Raw genomic sequence first — 18,808 nt, 5'->3', positions numbered from 1 at the left:
TGTTGGGCAAGAGATAGTGAGGAGGAGAGATGTCTGAAGGTAGGACTAAAAGAGATTCAGTTCTTCAACCTGAAAAGACATGTCAAGGGCCAGCATACATGCATTCCATGGCAGATTTCCTGGACGCCAAGTGGATGACTGCAACTTCAGGTCTATTTTTGGGACAGCTCTGTGCATGCAGCTGCAGGGCCAGGGGTCTGGGGTGGGGGACACGACCATCCTGCAGTGACAGCAGATCCACCTTGAGCAGAGAGCTGAGTTCCACCAGATCGTACAGCAAAACTTCTTAACACAGTGTGGTGCAATCAGAATGAGTTGAGCTTCATCCTCTTGCACTTTTTCAAGGACCTTTGACAGAATAAGAATCGGTGGGAATGTAAAAAGCAGACTCTGAGACCATTTGAACCCGAAGGCATCCCTCAGGGAACAATTCGGAGGGCACAGATGAGGACTACTCCTCTGCTGAGCTCTGATGAAGAGATCCATGCATGGCCACCATAAACTGGAGAAGATCATAACTGTGGCTTTGGGCTGAAGGTTCAACTCGTGATCCTCTTAGGAGAGACAGCCCTAAGCATCCACTCTGCAACCAGCATGCCACAGGGTGGGCAGCTACCAGGAAGATATCCTCTTGCATGTCCCAGAGCCATAGACAAATCACCTTCCAACACAGGGTCCAAGTCCCCACACTCCCCTGTCTGTTACTGGAGTGTATGGTCATGATGTTGTCCTAAAGGTCTTGAATGGCAGGAAGGAAGAAAGGCCTGCATGGCAAGACTGACCGCCCGCAGCTCTAACACGTTTATGGGAGGGCATTGCTCCACCATAGCCCTCAGGCCTTTGGCCATGATGCCACCTAGGTGAGCACCACAGCTTAGTGAGAAGGTATCCATAACTCCAGTGACCTGCAACTGTGGAAGGGAAGGCCCACCTACAGTTTGGAGGGGCACACCCACCAGTGCAGATTTGGAAGGATAGATCTGCAATTCACTGTGAGAGCTGAGACTTCCTTGACAATGGAACCTTGGTTTCCTCAGACACCACACAAGAGCCCTCACCATCTGGCATGTGGTACCAGCAGGATGAAGCCATCAGGCACATGCCAGGATAGGGTTTGGAGCTAGAACTATAGGAATCCTACCTCACAGATCTACATTCTCTTAATGAATAAAAGCCTTCATACAGTTTGTGGCTAGCAACACACATATGTAGTTGAACCTCTGTGTGAGGCCAAGAAGTGACTTTTGGGCATGTATTTTGAAGCCCAAGTCATTTATCAGGGTCATGGCACATTGAAGATGTGCCTATCCCAGGGCAGGCGAACCTGCATTAACACGCCAGTCATATGAGTACCAGACTCCAACCAAACAGAGAGCCACATACTGATAGCGCCAAGGTCCTACGGTGAGCTTCATGAAAATCCTGTGAGCTGCAAGGATTGGCAGGTGAGAGTACACACTCTGGAGGTCTAGGGACACAAGTCAATCCCTCACATTGAGGGCAAAGAAAAGTGGCTAAAATACAGCATTTTCAGCTTGTTTTGCTGCTTGAAAAAATTAAAGAGACAGAGACCAGTTTGGGTTTCAAATTCTTTTACTTGTATAGAACTAAGAAATAAAAAGAGCAGACTCCACTGCCACTTTCTTTCAGGTGCACTCCTTCTATGGTCCCTGTGTTTAGCAGAACAAGAGCTTCCACCAGCAAGATTGAGGCTTCTGCTGCTGAGCACAACCTGGAAGAACGGTGGTGGGCAACAGGAGAGACAGGAAATGGAGGGCATAGTCATTGGGAAAGAACTGTATCACCCATCAATTCTCTGTAACTGCCTCTTAATTGGTGGATAAATAGGGGTCCCCCACTGAAAGCTGATGGACTCAAAGAGGTTTTAAATCAAGAGAGCCACTGAAGTTGATGGGGACTTGAGATGCTTCTGTTGCCAGTGATGCAAAAGGGGGTGGTGATGGACGGAGCATCTGAACCAATCAAACACTCACACCCAGTCAACAGATCTGGGTTTTATCCACCACCGTTCTTTAGCCCACTCTACCACCTCAGTTCAGACATGGCCATATGCAAATCAGTCGGACCCTGTTGCCAGTGATGGCATTCCTTAGATCCACCCCTTCTCAAATGGAGTGATACATTTGTTGGCATATTTCGGCCAGCTGTGAAGGTTCACACTGACATGACTATTGTGCCCTGGAGTAGCCCTGACATTTGTAATACTGCTAATAAAATTGCTTTGCTTGGAGGCCAGTGAGTGTGCGGTGACTTTGCTGTTTTTGAAGCACTCCGAGGAGGAGTCATCCTTCTCTCCAAAGCTGCTCACCATCACAGGTCATTACCATGACAGCCACTTGGACATCTACCAAAAAGCCAGTAGAATGCATCCAAGCTTGGTGTTATAGTGTGACAGTCATGACTATGGACTGAGGCACTTTGTTTGCGGAATCTAGAGAACCCATTTCAGGAATTATTTAAACTGTCCAGATCATTATTGACCAGATCAGAAAAAGGCTTCCACTTATGCCTATGAAGACTGATAATGGTAATGTATGCCAGCTTCCACATGCATGGCTTAGAAAACATATGAAATTCACAATGCAAATAGCTAGGGTGTCAGAGGAAAAAATGTCTTGTCTCAGAGTCCATACTTGGGGGTACATATACAAGGAAATGTTGGAGCACTGAGCTGTACCAAATTTGGCAGTGCCGCAATCTGACAGTTCCAAAACGCAGGGATGCGCTGTATTTACTTCAATACGGCACACCCTTGTGTCTTCCCTAAGGCTGCCACTAAAATTAGCTGACGCAGGCACCCTTGCACCATAATGAAAGGGAGCTTGTGTTGCAGGGAATGATTTTTTATGTGCAGGAAGGCGTCCCTTCCTGCACATAAATGATCAATAATGTGTCATAGAAGTAGCATATTGGCAGTATTTAATAATTGTTTATGTGTAGGAAGGGACACCTTCAGGAGGCACTGGGGATCCACAATGGATTCCCTACATTTAATTGATCTCTGCCAGGGGAGGTGGTGGTCCATGGGGCCGAGTGGGGGGGCACGAGCCCCCACACTTATGTTTTTGAAATTTAGCCCCAGGGAGGTGGCGGTCCCCGGGTCTGCGTGCCCCCCTCCCCCCATTAAACAAAATAAGCCCCGGGGAGGTGGTGGTCCCCGGGGCAGTGTGGTGGGCAGGAGCTCCCCCACACTTCATTTTTAAAAAATGAAGTGGCGGTGCCTGGGGCTGTGGGGGGCACATCCCCTCATTTAAATGAGTATTGGTCTGGGGAGGAGGCGGTCCCCGGGCAGCGGGGACCCCCGAACCCCCTGCATCATAATTGTGCATTTCCCCCGGGACCTGGCCCACCCGGGGGTTTAATAGAAATATCCCGCACTATACGCAAATTCCACTGCAAAAAAAAAAAAAGCTTTTATTGGCCCCACACGGTCCCTGTGGGACCCCCCGATCAGGCCTAAGGGGTCAGGGTGTTTCTACCCTGCCCCCTTCTGTTGTTGTTTTACCTTTTTACTTGTGACTCAGTTCAACTGAGTCACAAAATGGCTGGAAACACTTCCTGGTTTGAAGTGTTGACAGCCAATCAGATCTGAGGCACAAGATTGAAAGGGTTCGCGGATCCTTCGTGGTGAAATATGGATATCTGAAAAATTTTAATGTCTCAAAAATTACTGAATGGATTTACACAAGAGCTACCTTTCTGCCAAATTTGATGTAATTCCGTTCAGCAGTTCGGGCTGTAATTAACATGGAGAAAAAGTGTTTTGGGTCCCCCCTATTTTCTTGGCCCCCACTTGACGAGTCACCACGAAACTTTCAAGACAGGAGCTGACATGAGCGCTCCATTAGTTTGAAGATTTCATGAAGATTCATCAAACGGCGCCAAAGATATTGGCAAAAGAAAAAACAGTTTACCTATGGAAACTAGGTCCTAACTATATACTGCAAAATAACAACGCTTTATAGTTAGGTGTGATATAAGGATTTGGATTTGTTAAAATGTTTTTTTAAAAATTTGAAATTCACAGAAAAAAACAAAGGTTAAAGTGATGTTAGTCAGGAGAATATGTCAGTGACAACATGTAGTGATTTCCCTTCTGGGTCCACTTTTTTTCTCCCTTAGTTTAGCTTTTTACACGTTTTAGGTTGACTCTGCTCTGTATGGCTACATTGTACGCTGTACATATTGCTTGTTTTTCAGGGACTCTTCTTGGGATTCAGCCTCCACATCTTGTACAAGGTTACTCAGAATACATAACAACATAGAGCAGCAGCTCCTAACGTTTAGACATAACATGGCCGCACAGCTGAATCTTTCAACACAATAGTTTTTATCATATAAACGGTATCTCGTCCCCTTGGGAGGCAGAGAAGAGCATTCCGGTGGAGAGGACTGTTCTGGAATGAAAGCAGTGTCTGACATGCAGCTCAGTGTAAATTGAGTTTACACTCATGATGTGGACCACTTAACTACATACGCCAGGTATGGGGTCTAAGGACAATAGCAGAGATAACGTTGAAATCCCTGTGTTCATACAGTGAGGGTAGATTATCCAGATAGACAATTTGCCATGGTTGGAATGTTTGTCCTATATAGCCTGTCAGTAATGCTAATTACATTGTTTATTTGCATTTGCCTAATGATCGCAGCCCATTTGCTACATAATAGACTTTGATAGTTTCAATAAATGTATTGTAAACTTTCTTTGTGTCTGTCTTGTTTTTACCACAGGCATGCATGAGTGTGTGAACAACAAAAGAGGTAGGATCTGTTTCCACGCTTCCCATAGGGACTAGGGTGTCATGTTCGAGGTTGTCGACATCACCTGGTACTATGGGCAGGTTAGGAGTTCAGGTGAAGCACTGTATCACCTGGTACTATGGGCAGGTTAGGAGTTCAGGTGAAGCACTGTGAGCTAGCTAGGATTTGAGCCGAAAGGTAACGACATTGTAGAGCGACTCAGTCTCTACACTCGGATGTCCTGTCATCCTAGTACCCCGTCCTGCTTTACCAGCATGATCCGTGCAACAAACATTAATGGTTTGAACTAAAAAAAAAACATAAATTCACCAGTTATAGTTGCCAGAGCTAACTATAACTCATGCCCCCGCCATGCACTGCTTATGACCTCACATATTACATCACCCATGACAGATCCAATGACATCACTCATGACATCTCAAATGACTGCATTGATGACTGCATTGAGGGACATATTACATCACCCATGACAGATCCAATGACATCACTCATGACATCTCAAATGACTGCATTGATGACATCGCTGATTGCATTACTGATAACATCATCCAATGAGTGTGTTAGCTTGTTTTATAGTTTACACAGTGGCGGGTAACTACCATAATACTTTTCTACCTAATTGTGGACAGCCTCTGTCCAGCTAATGGGTTAACGTGTTTACAAAACACACGTGCTCCTAAGACATCATAGGTGTGTAGAGGTATTGTACATGTTATAAATCTCTGTATTGAAAAGTGACTCTGTGTGCAAGTAACAACATGTTCTGGTACTGCAGAAAATGTTTCCAAAAGGGCAAAGAGTCTACGTACTTCATATTAAGTATTGTAAGCAATCTTGAGCTATAAGACAGAATCGTCTCAGCCTGACAATTTCTACATAACATAGAAGACTGTGTGCTGCAGGTACTAACCTATATAGATGTGCTTCTTTGCTTCAGAAGATGGGCTATTTGTAAAGTTTTCACCACAGTTTGGAGGCAGCAGGTAGTGTGATCTTTAGCACCGAAAGACTTTAGTTATTTTAAGTGAATAGTCTCTCTTTGGACAACCTTTTCATAGAGTGTACAATGATCTTAGTAGATATTTTGTAATACTCTGTGGTGTAGTTCTCATAAGACTTTCACTGTTGGCAAACAGAGTGGTACAGGAAAAAATGTCTCAATCACATAAACAGAGTTTACAGTACCCACTTTTTCTACTGATATCTACTTAATTTCTCAGTGTGTATTCGGTGACAATAGGGGTTTGATACAGGTAAAGACTGTCCATAGTAGGGCATTAGTTATGTAACAGGGCTTGAATATCTGGGATAACTTGGTTTTCTCAGAACAGTTGTATACAGATTAAACACTGTGAGCTTGTTAGTCAATATGAACTCATCTACTCATGAAGTGTACAGTATTGGGTCAATATTGCACGTAACAGAAGCTTGCTTTATATGGAATGTACGTATGATAGCATTAACAATGCTTTATATTACTCTGATCTATATTGCACTTATTTTCATGGTTCTAATGCCATACCTCTTTATAGATCAATGTGTACAAAAGAAGTTTGGATGATGTCATCAGTAAAGTTGCCTCGGGGAGGAGGGATATGTGGCCCTCCTCCCTTTAAATGTAAGTTATGACCCAGGGGATGGCTCAGGGAGGGTGACCATTCGTCCCTAGTGATGCCCTCCTCCCCATATATTTACTATAAAACAGCGGGCCGGCATTTTGGATTTTTTTTTTGCACAATCCGGCGGGACTCCCGCGACATTGTTGCAAACATTTTTCATTTTGGCCCGTGAAGGAGGGGGTCCCATGGCATGTTAGATGGCATGTTAGATGAGATGTAAGCATCTATATATTCTTGTTGGGTTTAAAATGGAGTCTTAAGATATCATAAACCACCCGATCTTATAGATATGGCGCATTCCTGCCCTTTTCTTTTTCCATAGCGAAGTGTAGCAGGAAGGCCTGCTGCGTTGCCCTATGTCACTACTTCATAAATGAGGCCCTATATTTTCTAAAATTGAGTTCAAGGGATTGTTGCAAGAGTTCCTCAAACCCAAACATCCAGATATACAAATGTTTTTGGAGCTAAAACTACTGATTTACACCAAATCAAATAAAATCAATCTATGAACCAAAATCTAACTTCCTGCCAAATTTGCTGTAATTCCATTCAGCAGTTTTTGTGGTAGCACTGCCTTAAGAAATCTATACAAAATGCATGGAGATTTTGTGTTCTGGGTCGCCCCCATTTTTTCTTGGTCCATGCTTTACGGATCACCCCGAAACTTTCCGTGCACAAACTAGTCAAAAAGTAGCACCTTTTTGGAAAGTTTCCTGAAGATTCGTCAAACTGGGCCAATGTTATTAGCTAAACAAAGAAGTAATTTCCCTATGGAAATGGCGACCTCACTATAACTACTGGGTAAAATATACACATATGGATATATATAGTTTGTCTTTTTCTTTTTTGATAACTGTTATATCTAATGATTGCTCTTTTGGCTATACCATACAGGGTAACTAAAGAAGGTGTTTTATTTCAGAAAAAGCTTCCCTGAAATTGAATTGAAACTAAGACCTATAGGAGTGTTCCATCTTGTTAGTTTGTTGCAATTTCACCCAGAGTGAAAACTCCTTGTGGAATTAAATCACCCGCAAATACTTGTGTCTCCAGGTCTGTAATTATCAGGTCTGCAATCTCCAGATCTCATAATCCTGGGCCTGAAGAAGCCTGCCCTGTCTTCCCTGCTGCAGGGCCTGTGGGCAACTGTACAGCGTGACCCCTGCCTAACCCCTACAGCAGCATGGGAGGAGCAGACCCCCACAGACAGGAAAGCGGAAGCTTGCAATAACCCAATGCCCCACCACCCCCTTGTCCTCTACAGACCAAGGAGCTAATGCCTTCCTCTTGCTCAGGCCAGAAGGAACATGTCAGTGGTTTTCTTCCTGTAGATATAAGCAAAAGGTAAAGATTTCCTCTCCACAGTCTCCCAGGTGAGTGATGCAAGAGGTGGCTTTGCTTACCATCTTCTAGGGTGGTGACAATTATTTCCTGAGACGATGGGCCTGTGCCAGCCCGGTTGCAGGCCTGCACCACCACGCCATATTGCGTGTACTTCTTCAGGTTATCCAGTGTGTACACCTCGTTGTCCCCAGTGGTGTCAACGCTGATGATGTTGAACTGGTAGTTGCCGCCTGAGCTGTACTCCCGGTACCCAATCTGGTAACCACGGATTATTCCATTCTGTAAGTGCTTTTTTGTTGCCTGAAAAAGATAAAAAAGTGACAAGTAAGGAATAAACTCTTTTTTCACCCAAGGCATTCACAACATCATACTGAGAGATTAGTAGACATGCTTCAATTAAAAAAAGCATCTCATCAATAATTTTATATGTAAATTATTTTAAAGGTCATGAAGTCACTAACATATATGTAGCAATGCAAATGTTGTAATGGTGCTATTTGAGTGCATTGAGTCGCGTGTATGTGTGCTTTGTGAGATTGAATCTGTCCACATAGACATGTGGCCAGTGACACTCGTCAGACCATTCAGTCTGCCAACGAGTAAAACAGGAGCATACCACTGTTCCCTCCCTCTCCAATGAGCGTGATTTTAACGCTCTAGACAAACGGGGTCACCCATTAGCAATGTGAATCTTGACTGAAGATGTGAAAACCATTTTGCCAATGTATCTTGTAATTTTGCTCTCCCTCATTCCTTTACAGAGACCACAATAGGTCATTATTTTTCACGCTTCACCAAGGGCCAACTCATGCCCAGAAGCTCAAACAGGTGGCCGATTTTTGCTTCTGGTTTGTAGGACAATAGGCATACTACTTTAGAACTGAGTACTAATTTGTAGGGACCACTAGAGGTCCTGATGAATAAGCAGTAGGGGACTTCTTATGAAACATGTCGACCAGGTAGTGAGCTAATAGCCCTACCTCACAAACCCCTTTTTAATGTTCCAAGCCAGAGAAGTTAATAAAATATATTTTTTCTACTTGCCAGGGAATTTTTAACTTTTTATCTTGCACTCATTGAATTAGGTCCCTACACTTCACTGATCACATCCACACTGCACTTACACATAGCCTTTGTCACAAAAACAGTGCTCCCGCGTAGTCCGTAGGTCGTAGCACGCCCCGCCCCGTAGAGGGACGGGAAGACCCCAATGATGAAGCATGACACTAAGGGACTCTTAGTGTGTGAGGGGTATTTTAAAAGCACATAGTGCCCTCGTCTTGTTCCTCCAAGAGATAGCCTAGTTCGCCAATCACGCATTAGTTTTTTCCCCAAAAATGTTAAAACAATTAAAAATTCACCACTACACATTGATAGAATCTTTTTGTTTATACATACTATTTTGGGGGGTGATTCTATCATTACCTCTACACTCCCTCTATTGTTGTTTTGATGCAATGCAAATGTAGTCAGGTGAAGTTTAGTTAAGTGTTATTGTTTTAACCTGCAGGAAACAACGGGCATTATATACCAGCCCCCACTATTGTGATGAAGTGGATAATTAACAGTCAGTATTGCTTGGCACCTGCTATGACTGTTGCATCCTGCTCAGCTCTCAAGGGGCACAGCACCCAACTATACCAAATCTCCTTTCCAGGCCAGCTGGTGCGACTGAGTGCTTCCCTCATCTATCTCCCAAGGCAGTTGATCATAAAAATTGAAGACGTGTCAACTTATGCTGCTCTGGTTGCCAAAGCAATGCTTTAAGAATGGCCCTTGTCTCTTTCTTTCAATATTGTGGCACATCAAAGAAACAGACTATTTGTTTGCCTCTGCTTGTAGTGTGTTTATCTAGGTACCTGAATCAATATTCCTATTCTTTGCCTTTGTCTGGTTATAAATCAATAATATCCCTACAACGGCATACAAACCCTTTTCATAATTCAGTCATAGCGCATGCTGTCACATTAAGCAAGCCTATTCCCCCAGCCCCTTAGAAAGCACACTGAGTTCTTAAACAAATCCAAGCCTCCAGCAACCTGGGAAATCCCCGCTGCCTTTGTTTTGTTTTCGTCCGAGAACTCCTGTAAAGCACTGTAAGAACGACCAGTTCTTAGTGACATCTTTATTGACGTCTTATGTCCATCCTTACGTCAAGCCCGGCACCTTTCAGGTATAAATATACCAACGCTGCCTTAAGCAAACACACTGTGGTAATCCTGGAGCAGAGCAGCTACTACTTCCGAAGAGCCCAGCTGATGCGAGAGCCCACGGACGCTGCCCCTCCCTTTTGACCCGCTGAGAAAGATGCTGTCTTTTCTCTTGCCGAGAAATCCAGCCTCCGGCGTTTCCAGCTTACCCTTGCGGGTGACTGGGATACCGAGTCCTGAGAGAGAGATACCAGCCCTCCTGCCTTCTAATACCCAGGTACTGAACTGACTAAACCCTTACAGAGAATTCTTGAGTCAGATTCTTGGCAAAACAAACTTAACTTAAACTGCTACTTACTTACTTCTTCCCACGTATTAGGCTTAGGTCAGGTACACCGGGGTAGGCGTAGTTAGAAGCACCAGTTGAGTACGATTAGTTAATGTATATATGTATATATCTATTTTATCCATTTTAAAGTATCATATGGCTAAGAAACCATATCCATGCTTTTACAGTATTATTTCATAATCCTGCTTTTACTGTATGCACTTTACTTTACTATAAGTATTGCAATTGTAGCAATTCATTTCTCTTGTATGAGGAAAGAGACTGCTCAATAAATAACACCTTTTATTGTAAACGCCCGTCTCTCTTTTTCTGCAATCTGGTGAAACTAAGTACGCACTTATTGACTGAGTGAAATAGCTGTCTTTTGTTTTCACATGACTCTAGAGATACACTCTTATTCAGGGAGAGCAAAGTTGTCATGTTTTATGGTTGTCAGAAACTAAATCCCTTCTTGTCTATCCAGGGAGGTTAAACTCCTCCTCGCTTATTCGAGAAAGTTTCTAGTGAACTCTGAGCTAGCTGGCAAAAAACTTAAGTCTAATACAGTCAGTAGAGACCTAGTTAACCTCAGTCCTACGTCTACACTACTGAATATATTATTCCAATGCGCAGAGCCTATTGGGACTATAGGAACTACACTACATGCTTCTCCTCTTTCAGTTCTATAACATCACTTTTCCCTACAAAAGTTTCTCTGTCGTGACATCAATTCACTGCCATTGCTGTCCATATTTTCCTACCTCTAATCAAATGCATACCAAAAAATAACCATGATGATAATTACACCTTAATCTACCTACCTCCACAGCCAGGTAACCCTCCCCCTCTACTTATCCCCTTAGAAGAGAAGCATGAAAAAATGACAGAGGCTTAGGTTCTGAGGTAAGTAAAATCTGCATCCAGGTAAGAGAAGAGGAGAGGATACACATGATTGGGGACCTAACAGGCACACTAAACAAAAGGACAACTTGCGCCCATCCTTCACCCAAAATGATTCCTTGTACTATGCAAGCAGAATCCTCCAATGAGGATTTCCCCCTTTCTCTTCCTTTCATTTCCCTACACCGAGTTCCATATGTCAAGAATGATGCTGCGGTTGTATCCATGATTGATGAAGGTGATACCTCCTCTTACTATGCCTAGCTATCTAGCGATGGTGACATGGATGACTGAAGTGCTCTTCCACTCAATGCCCAGGAAGTTCTGGAACTTTCACTACCTCCATTGCCTCTTTTACTTACCCCACTAATCCTTCCATCTTGGAACTCCTTGAGGAAACTATGTTTGATCTGTCTGAATTAAGAAACCCCAATTCCAGGGACTGGTGCCCAGTGCGTGCCTCATGTGGCGGATTTCATCCGCCTCTGCTTCTCCTTTCCTCTGAATAAATGTTCTACGGATATCCTCTGGGTAGAATACATTCACCTCTGGATTTCAGGCAAGATCTGTCCATCGCATACATCGATCCTCACTTTCTGATCTTTCTCCAGTGCCAAGGATACAAACCCCAGTGGATTGTTGTCCACACCCTTAAGGTTTGTCAAGAAGGTATCTTTATCACCATTTCTCCTCTCATCCACATTTTAGATATCCTGGAATGAGCCCCAGCCTCTCCTTCAGAAATAGACCTTGCTGCCTTGTGAAAGATGTGCGATTTTTTTAATCTATGTAATTTCATTTAATTTTAGATGCTATCAGGGGCTGGGCCCAATATTCCTGGGTTTTTCAGGCATGTGCACAAGCCGCCATCTACTCAGACAGACTTTGAGCTAATCTCCTTCATCTGGATCCAAAACTGGTTGAGCTGCATCCAATTCCATGGCCATACTCTGACAGCTGCCTCTTTGGTGACAAATGTATTGCCTGCTTTTCAGCATTTATCCCTCTTTACCTCCCTTGATAGGGCGCAAACCTACGTGAGAAAGGTATCTTGTAAGCCTGCATGTTTGACTCAGTTGGTGCTCTTCAGGGGCAATCATTTGGCTGCTCAGAGGTCAATTTTTTGCTGCCATCTCTTCCATGGACGTACTGACCTCGCCCTCGGCTCCTGCCTACCTGCCATCTTTTAACATAGAGGCCACCTCTTGAGAGCTATAGGGTCTGGATTGAAGCAGTCAAGCCTTTTTCCTCCAAGTCAAAATAAGTAACCCTCTTTTTATTCTTCTACTCTTCTCCCCACGGGGGCACATCACTGTTTTCTTTTCAAACTGGCACTTAGTAACCTTGGACCTGGAGTTAAAGACACAGTGTCGAGATATCGCATAGAGCGGTGGACTCTGCCATCCTTTGACCATTCTTTTACCACCAGAAGAAACAGCCCTAGTGAACCAGGTGATTTCAGACATGCTTCAGAAAAATACTATTTTCCCAAACCCTGAGCGAGTAGGGCTTAATAAGTACCACCTTTCTCATCTGGAAAATGAGAAGGGCCTCAAACTCACCATAGAGCTTTGTGAGTGGTTTACCACTAGTTCAAGATTAAATGTATCCATCTTTTATGTGAAACAGTTCTCCCAACAACTGGATGGTCGGACTCAATTTATAAGTTGCCTATTTTGACAATTCCAATCAGGCCCAGGCACCAACCTCTGCTCAAATTTTAATGATACCCCAGACCCCAGACATGGCAATTCCATTGTTCCATTGTCTTCCTTCCCACCCCCTTCCCCCCTTTGTTTTACGAAGGGGCCTCGCACAGTACTGGCTCATTGGCCTATCAAAGGACTTCCTATTATTTTGTATTTCGATGATATCCTAAAACTTCACAATGTCCAGTAACACTTTCTCTCCACCTAGAATGGGTGTTATTGCTCATACATGACCTAGGCTTCCTCATGAATTTCTAGAAGTCATCTTTCCATCCCAAACTTCAGACTTCCTGAGGTTTACAGTAGGTGCTGGTGCATGCACCCAGAAACTTCCAGCAAAGAAGACTTATCAGATCAAACAGAGTTAAAATCAGCATTGGTGGCCTCTGCTCCGAGATCCATGGCTCACACGATTGGCCTCATTGGAACCTCAATTCAAGGCATTTTTTCAATTACTTTCCACTATCCGGCCTAGCAACGCTGGATAATCCTTCTCCTTTGTCAAGGTTTCTATTACTTGGACTGCATTTTGCTGAATGATAAATCATGAGCAGAGCTATGCTGGTGGCTTCCGAACATGAAGACCTTAAAAGGCAAGGCCACTGTTGAATTCTCCCTAGATGGTATCAATTCAGATGTGAGCTGATTAGCCTTGGATGACATCTTGGAGCACTTTAGACCAGAAGCCTAGGGCCTCCTGACAAGAAGATTATGCACATCGACACCCTATCAAGAGTTTCACCAAACACATGTCTTCACAACAACCTTTCTGTGCCACAGTTCCTACCAGGTCTCTCCAATTTGAGGGTGGATTGGTTATTCAGGCATCTCTGAGATTCCAGCCATTGGATGCTGGGCAAAACCACCTTTCATGCCATTTCTTGCCTAGTGACTCACTGGACCTTTTTGCCTCCTGGCTGAACTATTAGCTTCTGTTCTTCGTGAGTTGATGTCCAGAGATCTGGATTCCTGCAGGTGTGTCCCTTTTCTGCCTTTACATGTTTCCTCCTTGGCCGGGGCCTCCTCTTTGCCAGACAGTAAAGGTGCAGAATAGTCAGATTTCCCCTTGCTGACACCAGAATGCCTGGTCTTCTGGAACCTGTTGGAGTGTAGGATCTGCTTACAATGGTTACCCCCTCCCCTTTTTCCTGGTGTTTCACTGTTTCTTGACTTTAGTCTGGCTGGGGCCCTGCTAACCAGGACCCCAGCCTAGCGGCTTCCTCTCTAAAATGATTGCATGTACTTTAGGTACACTCCAGATTGGTTACTGGGTTACCCTTGTGAGTCCCTAGTATATGGTACCTTAGGTACTAAGGGCATAGGTACCCCAGAGGCCTACCAGGGGCTGAAGCATGTATTATGCCACCCCTGGGAAGCCTACCAAAATGGCACCACAGGTCTGCTACTGCAACCTGGGTAAGGTTGTGCATGCACCCCTTACTAAGCTATAGGTTACCTATATCTACCTTTAATCACTGACACATATAAACCTATAAGTCACTCCTATGGCAGGCCTTAATAATCCTGAAGGCAGAGTGCTTGGTTATGTGTGAGAGGGTGCCCATGCATGAGCAGGACCTCTCTCTCTGAGGCTGTTAAGTGATGCCGCCAGACCATATATTCTTAAGTGCATTATAACCTTGCTGTAAATGCTAACTTTGGAATGGCTGCATGGAAACATGTCGTGTTTGGTGTCAAATCAGAGAATAGATTCCGAAAGCCGCTGGGGGGTCCTGCTCATGCATGGGCACCCTCTCACACAAAACCAAGCATATAGCATGCACCACCTTACTCAGGCTGCAGTAGCAGACCTGTGGTGCCATTTTGGAAGTCTGCCTAGGGGTGGCAAATACATGCTTCAGCCCCTGGTAGGCCTCTGGGGTACCTCTGCCCTTAGTACCTAAGGTACCATATACTAGGGACTCACAAGGGTAACCCAGTAACCAATCTGAAGTGTACCTAAAGTACATGCAATCATTTTAGAGAGGAAGCAGCTAGGCTGGGGTCCTGGTTAGTAAGCATGGGCGGATTTTGCGGATCCACGATCCGTGGATTTTGCGGATTTGCGGATCGTGGATCCGCAAAATCGGCGGATTTGCGGATCCACGGATCCGCCCTGCTGAATGAGTCACTGCATTTGAGCTTCAACTAGTTTCAGCGACCATGTGTGTGTTACTATGCAATCGCCCCGAGGGGCGCAGGGGTCCCTTCAGCTTCCTGGCCACAGAAACAGCACAAGGATTGCGCTCGTGAAAGTCAAGGATGCAAAGGCCTCTATCCAGCATCACAGCTGATTTTCGACGGTAGATTTGGGAAGAAGGCACACCTGCCTCGACGACGCTCACGATTGTTTTTGGGCAGATGAATGAGTCACTGCATTTGAGCTTCAACTAGTTTCAGCGACCATGTGTGTGTTACTATGCAATCGCCCCGAGGGGCGCAGGGGTCCCTTCAGCTTCCTGGCCACAGGAACAGCACGAGGATTGCGCTCGTGAAAGTCAAGGATGCAAAGGCCTCTATCCAGCATCACAGCTGATTTTCGACGGTAGATTTGGGAAGAAGGCACACCTGCCTCGACGACGCTCACGATTGTTTTTGGGCAGATGAATGAGTCACTGCATTTGAGCTTCAACTAGTTTCAGCGACCATGTGTGTGTTACTATGCAATCGCCCCGAGGGGCGCAGGGGTTCCTTCAGCTTCCTGGCCACAGGAACAGCACGAGGATTGCGCTCGTGAAAGTCAAGGATGCAAAGGCCTCTATCCAGCATCACAGCTGATTTTCGACGGTAGATTTGGGAAGAAGGCACACCTGCCTCAACGACGCTCACGATTGTTTTTGGGCTGATAAATGAGTCACTGAGGTCACAGGAAGGGCATGTTGTAAATATTTTACAATGGCGCCGGCAAGCTGCCAGCGCCATCCTAAAATAGTTACTAAATTAGCTTCAACAGGAAGCTCTAATAGATAAAATAAAGCAGGTGCTCGAGCACCTGCTTTATTTTATCTATTAGAGCTTCCTGTTGAAGCTAACTTAGTAACTATTTTAGGATGGCGCTGGCAGCTTGCCGGCGCCATCGTAAAATAGTTACAACAGGCCAGCCAGGCTTCAACTTTTGCCCCCGGAATCCGCCGCTCGCGGATTTGCGAATTTGCGGTAAATTTGCGGGAGTTCGCGGATCGCGAATTTACCGAAAATTCGCAAAATCCGTGAGCGGAACGGATTTTGCGCCCATGCTTACTGGTTAGCAGGGCTCCAGCCAGACTAAAGTCGAGAAACAGTGAAACACTAGCAAAAAGTGTGGGTAACTATAGTAAGCAGATCCTACTCTCCTACAGAACCAGCCAAAGATTCTCCTCACTTTCAACCCACCTCTTACACTGGATCTGGAGGGGCACCCCATGATCTGTTTTGTTAAAGATAACTCCATCTTCTTAAATCATAATATCAAGAGATTCTCAATATGCTCAGATGTTTGGAGGTCACTGCCAACTTCATTGATGAATCTTGAGCAGGAGACACCAAACGAGCCTACCACTCTGTGTGGTTTGTGCAAGGGACGGAATGTGACTCCTCTCCTTCCTCACTAGCCAACATGTTGAAAATGTTTGCAATAGACTTTTCTTTTAAAACTATCAACTTGTATCGCTCAGCCATTGCAGCCCATCTTCCACTCTTACAATGCTGTTTCTCTAGTGAAAGATTCTCTCATCTGTCACCTCATGAACAGCAGTCACCTCAGAAGATCTCTCTCTCCTGTTACTCTTCCATCTGGGATGTCTTTGCAGTTGTGTTCTTCATATCACTCAGTTTGTCAAACTCAAATTTTTTGTTGAAGAAACTCTACATTGACCTAGCCTCTCTGTTGTGACTTATCTCCTGTATGCGGGTTTAGGTTGTTGGGGCATTATCCATGTCAAGCCTGCATTTTGCTTTTGTGGGACTTTTCTTCTACTTCTCGACTCATAGCAAAACTTTCTCTCATTCTGATTAGTACCTTTTCCTCCCTTTCTTCCTTTCATTCTGCAAGGAATTCTACCTTCAAGACTACATCTACATTACCTCCTTCCTTTGCTTTTCGGTTCAATTCCTCCTTTCTTTTAGGAGCCCTCACTGGCCTCTCTCCTTAACTACCTTAGCTCGCCGGGTTAAGCTGACCATGTTTGAACCCCTTCCACCAGAGGAGTGAAGGTCTCCAAAACCATTTTTGCAGGGTCTATATTGGAAGACATTCTTAAGGAGTCCAACTGATCTCAGGCTGCAGCCTTTAGGATCTTTTGTCTAACACCCCCAGCCCAGAACACATTTCTCACAGTGTCTTTGCTGAGCTTTAAAGACTATGGGCCTCATTTATGAAAAGTGACGCATGCTGTATGCGTCATATTTACAGTATGACGTATCTTGTCGCAAGGAGTTACAGATACGTCAGTATTTCTGACGTATCTATAGGTGCAAAAATAACGCATTGCTGGAGTGTGTCACAAAAGTGACACAACCCCAGCAATGTGTCCTTTCACATGGGACAACCCCATGTGAAAGGGCCTGCGTCAGTCTTACGCCTGCTGTGAGGCAGGAGTAAGATATTGAAGCAATGGCGTCCTAGAAGTGACGCAGTGAAATATCATAAATTTCACTGGGTCACTTCTACGAGGCTCACATGCGTTGGAAGGCCCCCCGCATACATTATACCTGACGCAGATATAATGTAGCACAGGGGTTTACAAAGTGACGCATCAGCTTAGATGCGTCACTTTGTAAATAGGACGCAACAGGGGGCATGTTTTACGCTGCCGATGCGTCACAAAAATTGACGCAACAGCAGAGCAAAACTGACGCAAGGCCTCATAAATAAGGTCCTTTGTGAGGTCCTTCTTCACCGACTGGTGTATTGCATATGGTACAGTGCAAAATAAGCACCTGGAACCTGGCGGGCGAGTTAATTCCTGTAACACAACAGCCAAATCAGGTTGCAGATAGGAACTAGTATTTTCTGTAAGGTTCAAAATGTGAAAGTGGGCAAACATGTTTTTAGGAATTATGATGCAGCTCACATGGCAGCATGCATATGATTTACTCCCGTGGCTAGTCCAGGCAAGACCCCAGAGGTCTCCAGGAGATTAGCATTCTTTAGACACATGGCTCTGATAAGTCTCCTGTGTGCAGATTCTACAAAGTAAGACACTGCAGGCAGCTCTCTTGAGGTTTAGTTACAGGGATGTGTGTCTCTTCTTAAGCAAGATGCAAGAAATATTCAGGTTCACGTCTTGGTTTATGGGCTACATGTATCGGTTCGAAGGGCAATGCCCCACCAGGCGCAGGCAACAGGCATGGGTCACAGGACATGCAGAAATAAACAGAGCATCTAAATAGGGAATCCAAGGACAAGGGGGTACCCTCTACTCATACAAACTCAAAACCTAAAATATCCCATAGAAGATTCATTGTTGTTATAGGGATCCTCAGTACTTTCCAACTGTAAGGGCCTGTCCTACTCATCTTAGATTTATTGTCGATGAAGGGATTGTCAGGGGACAAAAATAATATTTTTAAAAATATTCTTTTAAAATAGGAAGAGCCTCATGAAAGCACCACCAAAAGCATGTCGGGTGGTGCTACCAAGTGGCTCATTTTATTTTCATTGGCACTTTCCTATTCAAACAGGAAAACCTATGCGGCCTGAATGTGTCTGTGATAGGTAAATGCAGTGTAATGAATCAGCCTGGATGGTTACACTACTGTCCTGCTGTTGTGTGTAATTGGGTGTCTACAGGGCAAGAGTTTGTCCCTTTATCTCTAAACAAAGTTATAAAAAAGAGTCCAAAATGCCCCAAATCAACTTTTTAATATGTACACCCAGGCCCCATGATTAAAAATCAAGTCATATGCTCAGATCATAGTGTAACGAGTGGCCGACATGTTACATTGCCAGGAAGACATTTTGGTCAAATTCATTAGGGCATGAGGACATAACAGTAC

The 18,808-nt window shown here is 44.6% G+C and overlaps 1 protein-coding gene across 1 annotated transcript in view; it reads right to left on the bottom strand.

The window, feature by feature from the left end:
* DSCAM (DS cell adhesion molecule) overlaps positions 1 to 18,808 on the bottom strand; it is a 959,122-nt gene that overhangs the window by 242,525 nt on the left and 697,789 nt on the right. Inside the window, exon 17 of the mRNA XM_078656818.1 lies at positions 7,805 to 8,045. Within this exon, the coding sequence (XP_078512944.1) occupies positions 7,805 to 8,045 (241 nt within the window). The remainder of the gene's footprint in view (positions 1 to 7,804; positions 8,046 to 18,808) is intronic.

Source organism: Lissotriton helveticus, chromosome 8 (genome assembly GCF_964261635.1).
Source record: "Lissotriton helveticus chromosome 8, aLisHel1.1, whole genome shotgun sequence".
NCBI classification, from domain to species: Eukaryota; Metazoa; Chordata; class Amphibia; order Caudata; family Salamandridae; genus Lissotriton; species Lissotriton helveticus.
Note: the sequence above shows the minus strand (reverse complement) of the source record. Positions and strands in the feature narration are given on the sequence as shown.